The sequence below is a fragment of the Aspergillus viridinutans genome (genome assembly GCF_018404265.1).
Source record: "Aspergillus viridinutans IFM 47045 DNA, scaffold_5, whole genome shotgun sequence".
Taxonomy (NCBI): domain Eukaryota; kingdom Fungi; phylum Ascomycota; class Eurotiomycetes; order Eurotiales; family Aspergillaceae; genus Aspergillus; species Aspergillus viridinutans.
The window spans coordinates 1,653,329-1,672,306 of NW_025091221.1; the positions used below are offsets into that span (position 1 = coordinate 1,653,329).

Here is an 18,978-nt window from a genome sequence, read left to right on the forward strand (position 1 = left end):
ATGTGTAAGGATGGAAGGAATGCGGAGGATCCGAAGATCAAGCAGCAGTGAGGTCGCGTACAGGCTACGTGCTGGCCAGGCCAGGGAGTAATGCAATATATTCACAATGATATATCCGTGTCTTAAGCACACCCACACGTGGTGTTGGGTGTGCCGCACCGTAACCGTAGTTTTCACTGCAACCGTAATGTACCTTTTATATGGCATCACCATATAAAAGGTACATACTCCCTAAGTCTAATATCTAGGGTGTTCATTAGGGGTGACTATATTTTAGATAGTAATATTAAAAGTTTAAGATGAAATATCTTATAGTACTTAAAAGCCTTTAGGAGTTTTGACTAAAAATTAGAGATATAAGAATGTGTAAAGTTTCTCTCTATAAAACTTTTTCTTAGGGAAAAGAATAAAGAAAGATTATTTTACCTTAACACTTATAATTTTCTTTTCTTATAATAAAGATAGTAATAAAAGATAGATATTTATATATCTAAATAATAATAAATTTTAAAAACTAAATGTGTACATACCTAGATTGAATAATCTATATGTACCTTTTATATGGCATCACCATATAAAAGATACATTATGGTTGCGGTGAAAACTACGGTTATGGTGCGCCTGGCACGGATACTTGAATGCTATGTTGCTTGTGTTTACTCTCAGAAGAGCGGGGATGTTGTCAATGCAATCTGACCACAATCCTGTCTCACTTGACATACTTCATCACACTCTTTACCCAGGCGGCCAGGCCAGCCTTTGCTTTCAATGATGACCAGATGCAAAATGATAAGGCGATACAGAACCCTGTGAGCACCATGAACGGTCAGAAAGGGCTGCAGTTAGGCGGCGCTGCCCGCGCTGCTGACCAGCCATCACCTTGCTTGAGGAGCCGCAGGGTAGGCCTGAGGGCAATAACGGCCAGTGGAGAATGCCACCCTATTGCTTATTATTCCAAAACCATACACGCCACGGAAAGGAACTATAACATATATGATAGGGAACTGTTAGTAATTATTAGAGCACTATTTAAGTTGCATAATTAGAGCACTATTTAAGTTGCATAGGCTATCTGTATTAATATAGACTAAGGAAATATAGATAAACTATGCCTATATCTTTAATTCTTTATAGAAGTCTGTTAAATCAACTGCTAGTAGTATTAAGATTATTGGAAGATTATTAGCTTTCTCTATAATACACCTATGTTCATATTTAGCTGCCCTTCCGTCTAGAACACGTAGAAGTAATCATAGACATCTTTAACTAGTTATAAGCATGGGAAATAGTAGTAAACTAAGACTATATACTTGCAATCTCCCGCGGTGTCCTCATCAGACCACATTTGTATTACTGGCCAGGTGAGTCCTGATGGAAGGTTTATTATTTCTCATTCTCTCGGTGTAGTGGGCGTGGTTGGGCGGGTCGATGGACAAGATTCAACCTCAGATACGACAAGTGACGCCACGCACAGTCTCAATCAGGTCCAAATCCCCCTTCAGCGACCCCAGACTGTCAATGTCGCTGGCCTTCATGGATCGTCTCGCATTGGCGGCGTTCTTAAACCCGGCTCGCCCAACTCCGGCCCCGGCCAGGTAGCTAAAGACACTCATAAAGGCATTTTCAGGGTGCTCGATGATGTCGTGCAACAGCAGGCCTGTCTCGCCAGCCGCCCCTGCCAGGCGCAGCATGGAGCGAACTGCCGTCAGACCAGTAGCGCCGGCGGCCTCTCCCACGAAGGGAATGAAGAAGAGCAAGCCGGTGAGGAAACTGACGATGAACTCCTCGCGCTCTCTCTTGCTGATATCCTTGGCAGTCTTGACAATCTTGTCCATACTCTCGACGGCAGTCTGTATCGTCAACGCGGGTAGGGATCCGGCGTCGACCAGGTCGGACCACTGCATGAGCTCGTCGTAATCGGCATTATCCCTGACGATCTTGAGGCGGTAGAGGAGGTCCTCGGTCTTGTCGTACGAGCCGCCGATTAGGTCCTTGGGGTTGTAGACCTTGACCGTGTCTTTCATGGGATAGTTGTAAAACCAACTGGACTGCCTGTCGATGCAGTCCTTGACGTCCGCGCCAGCGAACTGACAGCCATTGCCGGCCCTGACGTACCTCCTTCCAAACTTGACCCACGACTCCTCGATGCCGTACTCGGCACCAATGTCCTTCCAGAAGCCCTCGGAGTCTTGCAGCGTGTATGTGGCGTTGGGAAAATCATCGATGATGGTGCTGGAACCGCTCTTGAGAGTTGTCGGACATTTGATATCGACTGTGGCCCTGCCATTACAATCCTTGGACTTGTCACAGTCCAACATACATTGGGGAATGTTGCATTTGGAGCAGCACATAACGTCCTTGGTCTCCGTGCACTTGAACTACTTGTCCGCCTTGCCGCTGCCCATGAAGGCGTCGATTTGGTCCTGGACTTGCTCGTCGACGTAGCCTTCGTAGATTTTAAACTTTTCGTCGTAGCCATTGTTGACCAGGTCCTTGTACTTTTCCAAGGCTGCTTCCATGACGGCGACCTCGACATTGAAAATGTATTGCTCCATGCAGTAAGCGGGGATCGAATCCTTGTGGTCGTTGAGCTCCTTGAAGGTAGTGTACTTGGTTACACACTCTGGGTACATGCTGGTGTCGATGTAGGGTTCGTAATCATCAGGGTAGTCATCACCACCGCTGCCACTGCGGAGAGTTAGTACCATGAACATATCATTGCAGAGGCGTGCGAGGTCCATGAGGCTCAACTCAGGGGACTTACTCGTTAAACTCCTGCAGGTCAACGGCCCAGTCCGTGGTTCCAGCAAAGTTGTACGAATCATAGAACTTCGCACGAGCAGCCTTCATGTCATCGTCCATATATGCCACCCACTCGGTGTCGTTGTAGACCAGGAAGTTGGAGCCGACATCTGTCCACTGCTTGGTGACTTTGCCGCTGTTGATGATCTCAGCAATCTCCGCGTTGGAGATGTAGCCGCCCGTGTCTGTGCAGCGTCCTTTTGCGGCATTGGATATGCGCGAGGTGCCGGTGAATTCGCACATTGGCCCAGTGCAACCGGCCTCGGCCATCTTGAACGACCGGCCGTAGCTGGCCACACCGACAACCACCTTTCTAGAGGGCACGCCAGCCTTGGTGATCATCGACAGGGCATCGTTGGTCTCTGTGTCGTTGACATGGGACCTTAAACAGTTGCCGCTGGGACAGCCGGACGAAGTCCACTTGTTGCCGTAGTCCCACTGGCCGTGGAGATCGTAGGTCATGTAGACGATATAGTCGAGATGGATGCCCATTTGCTCCATAGGGAAAGATTTGAGATAATGATAGGAAGCCGGGGCTGCAAAGGAGACTGATTTGGAGCCGCCCAATGCCTTTTTGACGTTGGAGAGCAAGTAGTAGTAGTCCATACCCGCCTCCGGGTCACCCGCGGGGATGTCGGGAATGTCAGGAGCCTAGATTTATTACATTAACCAAGTCCGTAGTGTAAAAGTAAAATAAGTGAACGTGTGCTACTTACTCCAGGATACTCCCAGTCGAGCTCGATACCGTCGAGATTGTGCTCATTGACAAAGGCAATGAGATTCTTCTGGAAGATATCCCGGTTGGCAGGCTTGATAGCTTCACGAAGGATGTTGAAAGTGCCAGGCATAGTACTAAAGTCCCAGCCGCCGAAAGAAATAATCTTCTTGATCCCGGACATGCCTTTGAAGAGATCAAACTGCTCCTGAACCGCGCTTATGTCGACGTTGAAGTCCTTTGTCACATCGGCGAAAGCGAAGTGGATATGCGTATACTTGTCCGTGTCGATCTGGCCGACATCCATGGTCAAGCACTTGCGCTTATGGTTCCAGGCTTCAAAGTATGCTACATGGATCTTCCGGTTGGGCGGCCCGCTGTTGACAATGTCTCTGCCGCAGTTACTGACGCCTAAATTTCGGGGTCAGCCGTGTTTCTCCTGAGTACCAGTAGATGCTGCTGGACCGAAGCACTTACAGCCATTTTTGCCCGGCGCAGAAGTGCCAGGAGCGCCAGTCTCTGACTTGGACACGGTACAAAACTCATCTGTCGTGCCGCATTGACCCCACACGTTGCAGCAAACCTTTAGGGGGCACGGGTTGAGCGTGGACAGTTCGGCGCCTTTGGCTGGCTCTTTGGTGCCGGGAACCTTTGAATCATATCATATTAGTCCGAACAATTTCAGGCTTGGTGCAGCAGTCTGGAAATCCTTACAGTCGGCCCACAGATAGCGTTCTAAAGAGCAACATCAGCCTATATACTTCAAAGGTCACTTGTATCGGGTTCGAAGTGTACATATATACATATATACTTACCGGAACAGGGGCAGGCATAGGCGGTGTTCCTGAGCTCACACACAACTTGAACTTGAGGGGGAGAATTCTGCAGCCGCTCCAGCCCCACGTATTCTTGTTGAAATCTTCGAGATCTGCAACAGTTATGCCATTAGCTGCGGCAATGCCGAAACAGTCGTCGTCTGCCTTGGTCGTGTACGTGGAGCAGGATCCGTCGGGATTGGGCTTGGGCCTGAAATCGGGCAGCTTGCCACGCGTGCAGCATACATGCTGTCCAGCTTTCAGGTTCACGCACAGATTGGCTTCAGTGTTCACCTTGGTAAAGTCTTGCAGACTCAGACCGCATTTGGACGCCAGGGAGTCGCAGATGTCGCCGCCTATCACCTGTCTTGTCTTGCAGGTGCCGTCCGAGTTTCCAGGAGGGACAGTGTCAGGCAAGGTGCCGGAAGAGCAGCAGACCTTCTCGCCGGCAACAAGAGTGTTGCAAAAGTTTGGACGGGGATTGTACTCTTTCAATTTGGCGTCGGTGATCTTGCACCGGTCGGCCAAAGCCCAGCAGCCATCGCCAGGATTGACCGCGGTTGTCTGGCACTCCGCCTGGGCAACAATCCGGGATCTTGACCTCAGGTGGGCAGCCGCGGTTGGTAACGTCATATTCCCAATGGCATCTGAGTTTGACTTGACACGAGCAGGGACGCGCAGAGTTACAGTCATCCAGTCCTCATCACCATCCGCCGCAGAGACGCATCGTCCTTTTACCCAGGTCTTGACGGCGTCCTGGACGACGGGCAGATGCTTTGCGCTGCTCACAATGATACCGATGCCGTAGTCTGCGCCGCGGCCATCGGCTTGACACAGCTGGACGACAGTCGTTTCGGAGACCGAGTTTTTCTCGGCATAGTCGAGCAAGTTGTTGAGAACGTCCCTGGTCACGCCATGCTGGTGGACCTCCGCACCGGCAAACACTCCCACGACGGCGGATTGAGAGTACCCAAAAGCCAAGGCGTTCTCCACGCAGGAAGGCTTGTGTGATCTGAAATAATTGACAATCTGGTGGCCAGCAGACAACAAATCCTGAACGGCAAAGCCATCATCAATCCCAGCGGTAGAATGGGACATTCTGATGGAAGCTTCGACGAGGGCATGATTGGGGGTTGGGCAAAGAGCTGCCCTTTCATCATGTGGCTCGTAGGCCGCCTGCGTGGCCGAGCTATAGTCGGCTGTGCATGCCCTGATGCCCATTTTGGGCCCATGACTACTGGCACCATCAACTTCATTTTGGACGACAAAGTTGAGCAGCATGGTCTCGTTGCACGCAGCGAGCCTTGACGCATCGGGAAACAAGAACCATCCGGCCCCTGAGCTGCTATTACCGGTTCCGTGACAGGACAGAGGGCATGCCGTGAGGGCGCTGGGGGGCGCTCGCTTGTTGGCTGCAAGCCATTTGTCAAGACCTTGGTCATCTCTAGCGTCTATTGCTTCTGATGTGCGTGCTCGGTGGGAGACGTGAAGGTGAAGATGGGAGCCAGAATGGGCAGAAAAGGCCCCTGTCACCAAGCTAGTGAAGAAGAACAGTGATGGCTTCATAGTGAAGGAGGGCTGCGCAAAGAAAGGCCTTCGGAAGAGATGAGAAGCCCTTGACAATAATGGGGGGGAGGAAGCTGACGACTAAATCGATACTTTGAATGATTTTTATCATGCATCAGGAGTGAGCCTAGGGTGTGCCTGGATGTAACATTAGAATCTCCTTGACTTCGATCCTGAGATCCACTCGACAACCCCTGTGAGGGAATGGTTTTCTAGCGCCAACTAGATGTGAACTATAGCTCTCGGCCGTTCAGGCACAGGAGGCGAGTTGCTGAACCCCCCCACAAACACGTCGGCTCCGGCGTAGAGGTCTGCGTTGCATAAAAGTAAAATTAAATTAAATAAACAAGTACGGAAACAAATAAAAACAAAATAAAAGTTGAGAAGAAAAAAATAAGAAGGCATATCCATTTATCCTCGGTTCCTTCCTCTTGTCTTTGCTCAGTTTTGCTCAGTGTATACCGCTTTCTGTTGTCTATGTTAATCTGTGTCCCTGTTTGCTCGTTATGAAGACTTCATTCTTCCTCGCGCTTGCGTACATCGCCGCGAGTGTCTGGGCCGGGGGATATCAGGGATGTCTTGAGCGGGTGTTGTTCTTTTATGCCTACCAAATCGACGGGCTCAACGACCCCGTGGACCAAACCCTGGGCTTCAAGTGCAAGAGATGGAACGACAGAACCAGAAGTTGCGTGAACAATGACTGGGTAGCGTGCAAGGGCAGAGGCGGCGGCAGATGCAACTTCAATGAACTCATGGCCTCCATAGGGAAATCACGTCCCACTGACAAACTGGTCGGCCCTCCCGGGTCAGATCAGAACACGGCAAGGCCTGATATCCAAGAGACGGCTAAGGCGCTCTACACGAAGTACACAAGCACTCCCAACGGAAAAGTGACCAACTTCCCGCCCTACAAGGCCATGAAGGGCGCAAACGGCGATTTCAACACCTACACTTTGAAACTCGGCGAATTGGTCAACAATATGGGCCACAGGACCGACGCAAACAAGCACCTGTGGGAAGGTTTCGATAACACTCTGGAGAAAATCAAGGTCGCGCGGGCGGGCGACCACGGTCCATTTCTCATCGAAGCGGCCGAGGCCAGGTTGGGGCAGCCCAACGGGATGGATATCAAATTGATGAATTTGGGCGACAACCCCCTTTCGAATCCCACAACGCAGTGGGAGACCGTCGACTGGAAGGCCACTGCGGAAGCGGCCAAGACCAAAGGCATCGAGAATGTTGACAAACTCATCAAAGACTTTCGGACTGCATTCTATACGAACATTAAATCAGCCAGAGAACACTATGCGCTCTTTAAGACGTATAAACGGGTCGGAGACCAGGTGCAGTTGTGCCGAAGGTAGTGAGGGGACCGACCACTGATCCTGTTGAACCCAATGATACAGTATACAGAATACGAAAAGGAGGGAAAGCTATGTATTGAGGTTGCACCATGTACCTAATCTAGTGAGGGAAATTAACCGTGAGGCTGGTGTGTAGCGACTTCTGAGATATAGGTATCTTGAGACACCTTTTCTTGAATATTGAGCCACGGAATACAGCAAGTTCCACAAACTATAAGACAAGCGCTTAAATAATCATTTGGGATCACCAAGTTGCCATCCATTCATCTGCCATCCTATCCAGGTCCTCGCCAACCGCAATCTGCCCAGTCTCCTTGTCAATGAACCTCAGATTCTCTTTTGGACATGGCCAGGGACAATATTCCCAGCAGTCTTGCCATGCCAGCAGGCCATCCTCGCAGATAACATGTATTTCCTCTAGATTAGAATACAAATGTAGCTCCTGGGACTCAGAGTAAAAAAAGGAGTCTGTATTCTCGCGCTGAATAGTGAGCCGGCGAATCAGCTGTTGTTCAGCCGGTTCAATCGTGTCGAAATAGGTACCTCCGATTGAGATCATGTCAATCTCAAAATTAACCCAGACATACCGCGGCTCAACCCCTGCAGAAAAATTAAAGGCCTTCTGGTACAGCCCCTGATTTCGGGCTTCATGGCAGGCCTGAAGGACCGCAGGCACTGGTGTTGATGAGGTCACATGTAAAAGCTTGCCCCATGACCCATACTCTCTCTTTTCACGCACCTCGACAGTACGCGGCTCGACTGTCAACTCCCAAATTCGAGCACGAAGCTCAAAGGGGAGATGGGGGAAACGGTGGAACGCGGTCATGCTGCGCTGTGCTAGCGACGGAATTTTTTCGGTGAGACGGGTCAGCTGATGGCGTGCCTCTTGGCGTTTTGGAGGTCGAGAAACGCAACGTCAACAGGTAGTCTAGGGAGCGACAGATAATTTTGAAAGGTTGACCAGGATCGTTGGTGGAAAATGAGGAATGGACGAGCGGACAGAACAAGGGTAGTGCTTTTAGCGCCCTGTTCTAGTGTGTACACCGCCACCAGCGAGATGGCAAAGGAGGTAGAGGATAGGCAGTGCCTTCGACAGGTAACATAAAAGTGGGCACAGCGGAGATTATCAGGCTGTTTCTATAAGAGTGTGAGACTCCGGAGACTTGCAGGGTGTCAGCGCGGGAAACTGCAATCACTTGCGCAAAAAAGTGGCGAGAAATCAGGCAGATTTTGCCCCTGGACATGTCTGGACTGTTGGCAATGCGACATACTGAGACATAAGGATCCAGTCTCTTAGCTGTATCCTTGGAATGGATCCAACTGCATGTGCTAGTAGTAATTAAATGAAGGCTTCAAGTCGTACTACTGTATTCTTAGTGTTATGGATTCCTCCAGCCCGTTGAGCAAAGAGAACGGAGTGCTCCGACGAACCCCACTAGTTTAAGGCCAAGAAAATCCTTTGGATCAGGCAAAGTCGACCATCAGCGGAAAAGCTTTCTAATGGGTTGGCACCTTTTTTTCATTGTTTTGTTACTAAATTTAATAGGGTTGAACTTTTCCTGAAACCATCTTCTCTCTCCCCTCCCACAGCTCAGGGCTTTTCACCTATTCTCCACCTTCTTACCTTTGTTCATCACTTCAGGAGTGCATCAATGTCTTTGAGCTCATCAAGCTGATGAAGATGAACCAGTGCACAATCCTACTACTACGTGGCGATAGTGGAAATCATGTTAATGACACCCCTGCCAAGTCTGGGGTGAGGAGGAAGTTTGCGCTATTTTAAGTGTATTTTACTACCGACCTTGGGTCATCTGGGTATAGTCTCGGCAGCTCTGTCTATGTGCAACAGCAGGAGTAGAATAGAACACCCGTATGTGCCAGCCAACAAAGTCTAGACTGGCATGAACAGATGGTCGCAACCGAGTCACGCTGCGTATAGATAAAATCCAATTTCCTTGAACCAGCCTCCTAATTCGGCGAATAACTTGGACCAGACACACTAATGTCGCCTTGAAAGGATGCATGGCCCCGCTTCCATCGCTCCATAAAGTGCACGAGATGATTGGCATCTTCCGTGATCTTCCAACTGGCCCTCTTCTCGTCCAGAACTTGACCAATCAACAGTTGCCTAGTAGTGAATTTATCACAAAGGCCTAACCCCGGAGCATAGTTATAGTTGAGATAGGGTGCTGCCAAGTGCCAAGCCTCGGGGCGCTGCGGAGGATGGACTAGCAGTCCTTCCATCTTAGACTAGTATTAAACAGGCATTGAGCTCAAGACTAATGCTTAGGCTTGAAAAGTCACGCCGTTAGTGTGGTCTTTTGTACCCTGTACAAACTAGACGCCAGCTCCAGCCCCAACTGGTACGGACAAGCCCGCTGATTCATGTCTGTTTTTCTTGGCTTCTCTTCCCTAATCTAGAGTAGTCTCCAATCGATGTAACAGTCTGCAAGGTACGGTTCTTGGCGATTATCTAGTTCAGAGCAAGTTATCATTGCAATCCTAGTCTGTTATGCGCTATTCATTAAATTTCCTCCATAAATAGGATATTAGCCTCCGGAGCCAAGCCACTATAAGCAGGAGAAAAAGTTTATCCCTATCATGAAGTAACCGAATGTCTGATAAGGGATTCATGTCTTTGAGGTTGATATAAGTTAGATACCTACATGGGGAAGAGGAAGACAAGCCAAGGATTGCTTAGCTTAGATCTTTAATAGTGTTGATCATAACAACAATACTAATTCTGAAAAACACGGGACAAAGAACTTCTGAGAACCAGACCTGAGGCTCCACTGGCACATGACCTCTCAGGATCAAATTATTCTTCTTTGCTGGATGTTGATAAAAGTGGACTATGATAATGAATAGATGAAGCTAAGCCACAGGGGATGGCCTTATTCCAATAGAAAGCTTCATTTATGTGACCAAGTAGTAAATCACTACTTTGTACATGCTAGGTCTCATCATGCTGGGATATTAAAAAGCAAGCTTGTTCAGATGCATGAGCTGAGCCATGATCAGTTATAGGCTATGGAATGATCAGCTGTGATGGCTAGGTATTGGTGAATGAAGCCCGAAAAGACTTGGCTTAGGGATGTGGGAGGGCAGAAGCCCTAACTGGCTACTTCCCCGCAATTTCATTCAAGTCCAGCTGTCGATCCCAGAAACGCCCGCATTTCGTGATAATTAATGCCGAGATAAGAGGGGTTACATCTCTCTTGTGGCCATAAATAACCTGTAGCTCTTTAAATCACGAGAAGACGGAGCCCAGATTGTGATTGAAGATGGTCTTCTACCAGTCCGCAAGAACTGAGACTCAACTAACATGAGAGCCTTACATGTCGCACAAAGCAGCGCGGTAGCGTTGTATACGCTCCTTGCAACCATAGCAGTATCTGCCTCTGACGTCGACTCTGCTTTGTTAACCCGGATGTCATCTACCGTCCCAAGTTCCGCTATTGGTGTGTTTCTCACTACCATCGGAATGTGAGGTACTGAGGAGAGGCAGGCTACCTGATGCAAGTGTCCCGCCGACGTCGTCCGAGAGGATATCGCCCGTATCGCTGAAGCTGGGGGCGGTGGCATCGAACTGTTGCCCTTCTACTTGTATGGCCTTCCGACAGCACAGGGCATGAACGCTACACCGCCCACAGACTGGAATGTATACGGGTTCGGCACACCTGCTTTCAACGATCTGTTCCAGGCTGCTCTGAATGGCTTGAAGGAAAGTAAGGTCTGTATGGACTTTATGGTAGGTGTAAACTAAGGATAGGGTGTGCCTGTGGTTCCAGGGACACCGGGGTTAGCTGTCCAACTAGTAAGTATTTCTTCATTCCAAGGATGGGCCACATGATAACTGTCAAGTCAAGCTGCTGGGAAACACATCTGTCCACGCCGGTCAATGTTATTCTTCCACAGTTCCGCCGCCAGCCGAATTGTCATCCCTGATGCAATCGGGCTTGTCATTTATGCATCCTCTGAAGGATTTCGGCACCCCTAACCTGACTGCTGTCATTGCGTACCAAGTGCTTAACAGTAAACACCATGTAGATAATATTCTCCCGTTATCTAACCCTGCGCAGTCACTTTGAGCGGCAGTACCAAAATTGTAGCGCTGGACCTGCTCTTGTTTGTTGATCTGTCCGCCAAGGTGAAGGATGGTCTACTAGACTGGACAGCACTGTTGGGCAATTCAACCTGGCGTGTCTTCAGCTTCTGGGTCAAGCATACCAACCAACGCAGCTGCACAGGCGGTCGCGATGCGACCACTGTTATTATTGGTAATGGTTCTTGGATTGTCGACCATTTTGATGCCATGGGAGCGCGATTGATCACCGATTTTTGGGATCAGCATATTTTGAGTGACGAACAAACCTTGACTTTTCTGCAAGAAGTGGGACAGTATGGTACTGTGAGCTCCTTTGTTCTTCATGAAAACACCACTGGTGACTTTGTAGCGTGGGAGGACAGCATGGAGATGCTCTCGTCGTTATACTGGACGCCGAGTCTATTAACCATGTTTGAGCAGGACCGCGGGTACAGCGCTCTCCCATGTCTTCCAGCTCTTTTCAAGCAGCAGAATAACTGGAATGCGATCGTGCCATCGTACAATGAGATGTACACGCTTGGAAATCAGAAGGACAGTGCGTGTGATGCGGATTATCGTCGGACACTGAATGCCGGAAATCAGGACTACATTGCCCATTTCAGTCAGTGGACGCACGGAATTGGGATCCAGTATTCGAGTCAGCCAGCAATAACCTGCCACTTGAAATGGTACGTCTCCTTTACTCACACTGAGATGGCTCTGACCCGTTCAGTTGGGTGATATCCCTCTCTCCGATGCGCCAGAATGTGAGTCGCTAGGCTTTAGTGATAACGTCGACGCATATCGCCAATTCAGTGGGCCCGCTCATATCAGTAGTCGCAACGTCGTCTTGAATGAAATGGGGGCAGTGAACAAGCCGGCCTATATGCTCACAATACCAGAGCTTCTATACTCCATCAAACGAGCCTGGTCCGGGGGTGTCAACATGGTCGTCCTGCACGGGTACACCTATTCTGGCAATTATCCCAATACGACATGGCCTGGGTATACGACCTTCGGCTTTGCGTACACCGAGATGTGGAATCAAATCCAACCTGCTTGGATTCATATGAAGGACTACCTGAATTATATCTTGTGGAATCAATTTATATTGCAGCAGGGCTGTCCACAGATTGATTTAGCGCTATATCTATATAAGACCCTGTGGAATGCTATAGACCTGCTTCCTTTGAACAATATAACTACTGCTAGTAGGCTCTCATTAATAGGTTCCAAGCTGGAGCTAACATTGATTAACAGGCTACACTCATAATTACATTGCGCCCAATAACCTCATTCCACTGTAGGTCAGTGTTCAAGCAAAAGTCCTTGCTCCGGACGGACCAAGCTACAAGGCCCTGGTTTTTGCCTCGTCCACATTTAACATATCTACCTTCAATCTTGTTCGGGAAGATGTGGCGGCACGAGTGGTAGAGTTTGCTCAAAAGGGACTACCCGTGGTATTTGTTGGTGGCCTACCGCAGGTGACATCAAATACTCAGGCCGGTCAAATTGTGGAGGGCGGGTGGCATAAGATACAAAACTTGCCATCCGTCCAGTTTGTCTCCTCACTTGCAGATCTCCCTGGTGCCCTGAGTAAGGTAGGAGTCACGCCAGATGTTTTGCCAAACTGTACTACCGGTACACTGCGCGTGGTGAAGCGGTCCAGGCCCGAAGACGAGGTAGATTTGTCTTTCTGTATAACGATCAGATCATCTCCACCTCATGCCAAATCAGCATCCAAGACAACGGAGCGAGAACGCCGCACCATCTCAATGCTTGGACTGGGGAGAAAAAGATGATCGGCGAGAGAAGTCCACTGTAATCACGGTTTCTCTACAGTTCGCGCCAAATGAGACGAGCATTATAAGTCTCGAGAAGAGCGGCAGTAGTGATCCTACAAACTTGACCATGCTCGCAAGCAGCAGTACATCAAGGCGATACAGCATAGCTAACCTGACACGTTGGGACCTGTCGGTCGAAGAGTTTCACGCTCCACGCCGCCGTTCTCAAGCCCAAACAGCCATCACATCGCACAACTTCTCCAACATCGCCCTCAGACCATGGAGCGCTATCTCTCCTGTTTTGACCAACGTGGGAGGCATTGGTTGATACTCAATGGGCTTCACCATACCAAATGGCCCTCACATACAGGGCAAGCTATCACTAGGTCTAATCATTCACACTGCTCATGTTTACATCAGAGGACGAAGGCGTCCTCCAATTGACCCGGTCAACCCAGTCATTGACATATCCCCGTACATCAGTCCTAATCAGACATATAAACTTGTAGTGGAAGTGACAACTCCATTATTCAATCGGAACAAGACAGCTGCAAACCAAACTAAGATCGCTGGGTCAATAGCGGGAGAGGTACAGCCGCTGTATGCTAGTACGCCGTATCAGAAGTACGGTTTGATGGGGCCGGTGGTGATGACTTGGAGCATTAGCACCTGAGTCACCCACGGCTAGACGGTCAAAAAATCTGAGTGGCAGTCCGATGTTTGACTGGAAGCATCATCACTTACAAGTGGCAATGTACATATGTATAATGCATAGCTAATCAAAGAGGTTAACCAAATAGGACTCTGATTTTCTGATCAATACATAATAGGCACTAGGGCTTTCAAATATAGAGAAAGTTCAACCGGTAATATATAAATATGTCCATTCCTCGTGAGGTGCTCTGAAACAACCATCTATACCTACGTGTGAAAATGGTGGCACGCCCTGGATATCACAACCATATAATGGGTCTTCAGAGATATATTAGTTTGTGCAACAACGGATGACATCTTCTTCGGCCAATTTAGACATATCGGTCATATGTCCAACTTAAAAGCGTACATACAAACATATATATGTCAGTTATTCAGACTAACGACTAACATCACAGGTGTGAGAAAATCAACATTCAATCCCATACCGAAAGCTAACACATCGCCCTGACTCGACAGCTACCCTCGATCTCGATCACAAGTCTCCTACCCCTACCCCTAGCGTTGCAAACTAACAGAGAGCTTAGTTGAGTCCACCCTCTCCGACGCAGCGCTTGACTGGATAAGTATCACTCAGACAAGTCGTCACCACGCCCTTCACCCAGTTCAGTGTTGCATCATTATAGGTATAAGTCGCGTTGGTAAATGAATCTGCCTGGTAGTACTCAAACTGTCCGCTGCCAGGCGAGCCAGTGAAGACATAACCTCTTCTGCGGTGCGTCAGAGGATTGCTCACTATCGCCCCCCATTTGTTCTTCGGGATGGTCATGGTCACGGTGCCAGTGAGGGTGCTGGTTGTTGTGTTTTGGTAAGTCGTGGTCACGCCGACTTGGAGGAAGTTCTCGACAGTCGCAGTGAAGGAAGTTCCGACTGAGATGCTGTTCGCGATCGATTGGCCTGCTGCCATGGCGACGGTTGCGTCAGCTTGGTTGGCGTGGATGATGGTGGACATGGGAATGTCCCAGCCGAGGAATTCCTGATCGGGCAGCGGGATGATTATTTGGGGATCTCCCCGCTTCTGCAGGCCGTTGAAGTTGGCAGAATTGAGGGACCGCGGGACGTTGTCGCTGGGAGTCTCGAGCAAGATGCCATTGAGGTGACAGGCGAGGTCCGTTTTCTCGATGGTTTTGGTAGTCGCATCGGCGAGAAGCAGGATCGCCTTGTCGGTGTCGACATGATCGGTGGGAAGAGCCGCAGCGAGAGCGCTACTGGCGTACAAGGCTGTGAAGAGCACGAAAGAGAGATTTATTTTATGCATCTTAAAAGTTAACCTTGCAGACTTAGGATGAAGATGTAAAGACAGAATGTGTAAAAGATAGAAGGAAGAACCAGCTCATATAGCACGAAGCCGAGGATTGTGATCTCAGATATGAGCCATGCTAATAGATCTGTGTCCCAGTTCATGTACACCCAGATCCCCTATAAATACTGTGTATCGCACAGTGAATCGATATTCGGAGTTATACACGAGTCAGGACTATCATGGTCAAGATAGAGGAATTCCCCGAAAAATGACCGACGACACTGAACGTTTGAGACGTATTAAGGCCGAAGGATCAAATCCTTACCCTTAATACTCATAAAGGCTCGCCTTGGGCGAACAGATTGGCCAACAATGACTCGCCATGAACACAGGGCGATCCCTTTTGAGTTCCGCCGTCTAAAATATCGTCTGTGGACCCGCCGCGGGCCGCAGATCTTTGCCAACGAGAGGAGAATAGAACTTGTCGGAACTTTATTGACGAGCGAGTTCCGACCTCAGTGCGACCCTATGACATCCAAACATGCGATTTGCGGCATTCGCCAAGAGTGATGAGAGAGACCCGCGGCTTCACGCCGAAACACAGCCACGGGAACCGTCATTTGTCATTCATTTTAGTGTAGCTCCGTTGTCGATCACACATGGGGGCCATGGGGTCGTCCTGTTGTATGGGGCCGTTTGATTCCGATAGGATGATGGACTCGAGAGATTGGTTCATCCCGTTCAACGGCCAAGGACCGCAGGACCGGGACCAAGCCACTACCTGTCGGAGAGTGAAACAGATACCAGGCTGCAGGCCTCTACCATGCATTGTCTTCTTCGATACTTATTGGATAAAGGATGAAGTGCTATGTCACGTCCTATCGGCCAAGGTTCTATCATACCATTAGTCTCCATTATTAAACGTCTAGGCGAAATTGTGTGAGTGCTGCTGAAGCCGTACGGGGAATCTTCGGGCTCATCAATTCACGCGACTTACCATCATGATTCATGAGGTTAATGAGGACTTTGTCGAGGATTGTGCGCACTGTTGATGCTCCTGATTCTCTCCGCTGGCCTTTAAGTACCTGCCGACTTTGCTGAGGAATGGAAGTCATAGAAGTCAATACACATTCTCAGTCTATACACTTCTTCACAAGCTTTTCTTGTTTGATCTACCGGTCAACCATGAAGGTCCCTATCTCTCTCGTTGTTGCTACCCTAGCCGCTAGGTCAGTTGCGCCATGTCCTTTGTGAGGGAGGCATACTAACAGCTAGAAGTGTTGTCGCGGACTTACACTACACTGGTATCTGTGTTGACAATCCTGCCAAGGGTGTGGTACGCTGCATCCCAGTCTCTTTTGATTGTCCAGGGTAATTCAACTAACAACGGATAGACTGTTTATGACAAACAAGCAACTGAAAAGGCATGCGCGGCATATAAGAACCGCAACACGGGAGATGAACAATGGGATAAATGCCCGGACTGTACACTCAAGAGCGACCAGGACATCTTGTTTTATTGCCAGACCGCGGGACAGCACATCGGGGGAGATGAGTTGGGGTATTACTGCAAGCAGAACGGGGCAAGCCGCAATGTAGCTTGGTGAAGGGAGCTGTTAGACAGTATTGCTTGGATTACGCCTATATTACAGATATCAGAGAATAGGAGAAGTCAATAGGGTCAAAGAATAACAGGATGAAGAGCTGTATATAATGTAAATGGTGGGAGTCTCGTCCAAATAAAGCTCACTGTCATTCCGATGGTACAAGCGTGAAGTATCGTCAATGCTCTTGCCCTGGTTGTCCTAAAAGGGAGAACCGGCACGTGCCATGGTCACGGCCAGCAAATAGCACCCGCAGATGCAGCGTCCGTTCAACAAACGACTTCCGAGTCCGACGGTACGGTTACTGAAGAGCCCACAAGAGCGGCGACGGTCCTTTTGACTCATTGATCATGTCATACCAGGCAGAGAATCATGTGCTAATCCTGGATCGCAGCATTCCATGCCACAATCCCCTTCGAAGAAGCCGAGGGACCCTCGGTATCAGTGCCATCGTCGCTTTGCCGCCAATGGACGAGAACAGCGGGCCTGTGTCTCGTGGTCTGAGGGCAAAGTGCTTGCCGGAAGGTACGTCGGATTGTACCCAGAGTTGTGTTGAATACGATTTTCCTTTTGCGGATTCCGCTGACAGTTTGTACAGGTACCGGAGTCCGAAGAGCAACCAGGTTGGTGCTGTCTTGCGGGCTCCGCCCCGCACCCGCCCCCGTGAATTGCGCGATGCAATTGCGAGTGTAAAGCTTGCTTTAAACCTGCTGCCGCTCTGGTGTTGCAGGTTGTTATTCCTCCTCCGGGCTCGTCCACGCTGCAGCGTCTCTTTTCTCGTTTCTTTTGAAGGACATAGGCTGGCTGAGTGTTCCGGGGGTGGGGTGCGTAATCTCCGCACAGGCCTTTATTACTTTTCTGTACGTAAATTGCCGGCCTAATGATCATTCCACATAGGGCCGGCAGTCTCTGGGTACATTGCACTACAAGGTCTTTTTAGGACTTACTGTGAATGAGATAAGTAGTGACCCATTAACCTGCTAACCATTGAGTACTTATCTAAGTCCCCTCCTTCCTCTGCTTACTGCGCAGAGTTACTACAGTATTGTTAAGTTCAATGAGTTGATGCTTACTGCTTTGTGTATTGGGGTTTTTGATGATAAACAATGGATGGTTGATGGATCTACTAAGTTAGGGCTGCTAATAGAGGTACATTCCTGCTTGCCTTAAAGATAAGGCACTCTAACTATTAGCTTGGATAGTTGATTATGTACAGTACACACTAGTAAGCAAGGCAGCATTCATTCTGAATGCATTTACTGTGCATGGCAGCTGATGACAATGGCAGGTTCCGATATCCTAGGTCTATCTATCTTGTTGTCCATTACATGAGTAAATGACGATTGGAGGCGAGCAGACCTTAACTTCCCTGTCAGGGAATGGGTGCAAACTGGCAGATACTGGTCCTCAGCACCGCGAAGAGATGGCTGCTCAAGGCTGAGGGAGCGCAGATACTGCCAGGCCGGGGCTCATTGCTGGCGGACAGGGGCACATGTACCTTTGGCTTTCCTCGCCCGCCCTTTGACCGGGGGGAGGTTTTGGCGGTAATCTCCAGTAATGATATGACAGGGTTCTTTCCTTGAGGTATAATAGCGTAATTGCTCGAGGATTCTCAGTCAAAAATAGCCCGTATGGTGCTTGGGCCGATGAGGCAAATCTCCAGTCTTATCCTTAGTGTTGTAGCACCGATGAGACTGATGGCCAACGATTAAACTAAAGTTGAATGAATGAAGAACACTAAGCAAGATGAGGAAGGAGATCATACGATGATCGTTCAGTAGGTATGCGACCTAACACAAGGTATTATGAAGGCCCATACATCTGGAGACGAATATGAAATACAAGAATTTTATAGCTTCGTTCTGAGCCTTCCTTCTACAGCCAAGGATGCAGATGAGCTAGTGGGCTTCCATTATGGCAACTTGAGACGCAAGAGTAAGGGGCTGGTCTGGAGTAGCCTTGGACCCAGTGTGATGTGCATTAAACCAAACTTTAAAAAATTTAGTAATTTGTATTAAATAATTGACAAGCTTGGTTGAATCCAGCACATGCAAAGCAACTCATTCCCTACCTTAAACTTTGTGTGGGGAGAGCTAGAGTCTGTCGGTTCCTTCCGGCCACTGAAGTACTTGGTTAACATTGAAACACCTCGTATTCAACCTACGCCTTGTTCTGCTGCCCCCGCTGCATGCCGATCATTGTGAAAACTTCCTACTTTGGCACCATAATTTTTGGCTTCCTGCTTGGGTGAATGCTTGTCTCCCAAGAAATACTCTGGACAGAG

General features: G+C 49.0%; 7 protein-coding genes across 7 annotated transcripts; 3 read left to right on the top strand and 4 right to left on the bottom strand.

Annotated features, from left to right (window-relative positions):
• Positions 1-1,445: 1,445 nt before the first annotated feature.
• Aspvir_007497 (uncharacterized protein) lies at positions 1,446-2,318 on the bottom strand (the record flags this gene model as incomplete). Its single annotated transcript, XM_043270679.1, has 1 exon — positions 1,446-2,318. The coding sequence occupies one exon, from the start codon at positions 2,316-2,318 to the stop codon at positions 1,446-1,448; it is 873 nt and encodes a 290-aa protein (XP_043126614.1).
• Positions 2,319-2,378: 60 nt separating this feature from the next.
• On the bottom strand, positions 2,379-5,898 carry Aspvir_007498 (uncharacterized protein; the record flags this gene model as incomplete). The annotated part of the gene is made up of 6 exons (XM_043270680.1): positions 2,379-2,688; positions 2,765-3,453; positions 3,519-3,928; positions 3,995-4,166; positions 4,232-4,252; positions 4,333-5,898. The coding sequence occupies 6 exons, from the start codon at positions 5,896-5,898 to the stop codon at positions 2,379-2,381; spliced, it is 3,168 nt and encodes a 1,055-aa protein (XP_043126615.1).
• Positions 5,899-6,404: 506 nt separating this feature from the next.
• Positions 6,405-7,262, top strand: Aspvir_007499 (uncharacterized protein; the record flags this gene model as incomplete). Its single annotated transcript, XM_043270681.1, has 1 exon — positions 6,405-7,262. The coding sequence occupies one exon, from the start codon at positions 6,405-6,407 to the stop codon at positions 7,260-7,262; it is 858 nt and encodes a 285-aa protein (XP_043126616.1).
• A 244-nt stretch (positions 7,263-7,506) lies between these two features.
• Positions 7,507-8,088, bottom strand: Aspvir_007500 (2EXR domain-containing protein; the record flags this gene model as incomplete). Its single annotated transcript, XM_043270682.1, has 1 exon — positions 7,507-8,088. The coding sequence occupies one exon, from the start codon at positions 8,086-8,088 to the stop codon at positions 7,507-7,509; it is 582 nt and encodes a 193-aa protein (XP_043126617.1).
• Positions 8,089-10,587: 2,499 nt separating this feature from the next.
• Aspvir_007501 (uncharacterized protein) lies at positions 10,588-13,461 on the top strand (the record flags this gene model as incomplete). The annotated part of the gene is made up of 10 exons (XM_043270683.1): positions 10,588-10,725; positions 10,786-10,995; positions 11,035-11,079; positions 11,132-11,297; positions 11,345-11,905; positions 11,953-12,038; positions 12,083-12,560; positions 12,610-12,652; positions 12,698-13,031; positions 13,087-13,461. 10 exons carry the CDS (start codon positions 10,588-10,590, stop codon positions 13,459-13,461), a joined length of 2,436 nt encoding a protein of 811 aa, XP_043126618.1.
• A 909-nt stretch (positions 13,462-14,370) lies between these two features.
• On the bottom strand, positions 14,371-15,105 carry Aspvir_007502 (uncharacterized protein; the record flags this gene model as incomplete). Its single annotated transcript, XM_043270684.1, has 1 exon — positions 14,371-15,105. One exon carries the CDS (start codon positions 15,103-15,105, stop codon positions 14,371-14,373), a length of 735 nt encoding a protein of 244 aa, XP_043126619.1.
• Positions 15,106-17,044: 1,939 nt separating this feature from the next.
• Positions 17,045-17,387, top strand: Aspvir_007503 (uncharacterized protein; the record flags this gene model as incomplete). The annotated part of the gene is made up of 2 exons (XM_043270685.1): positions 17,045-17,219; positions 17,293-17,387. The coding sequence occupies 2 exons, from the start codon at positions 17,045-17,047 to the stop codon at positions 17,385-17,387; spliced, it is 270 nt and encodes an 89-aa protein (XP_043126620.1).
• Positions 17,388-18,978: the final 1,591 nt, after the last annotated feature.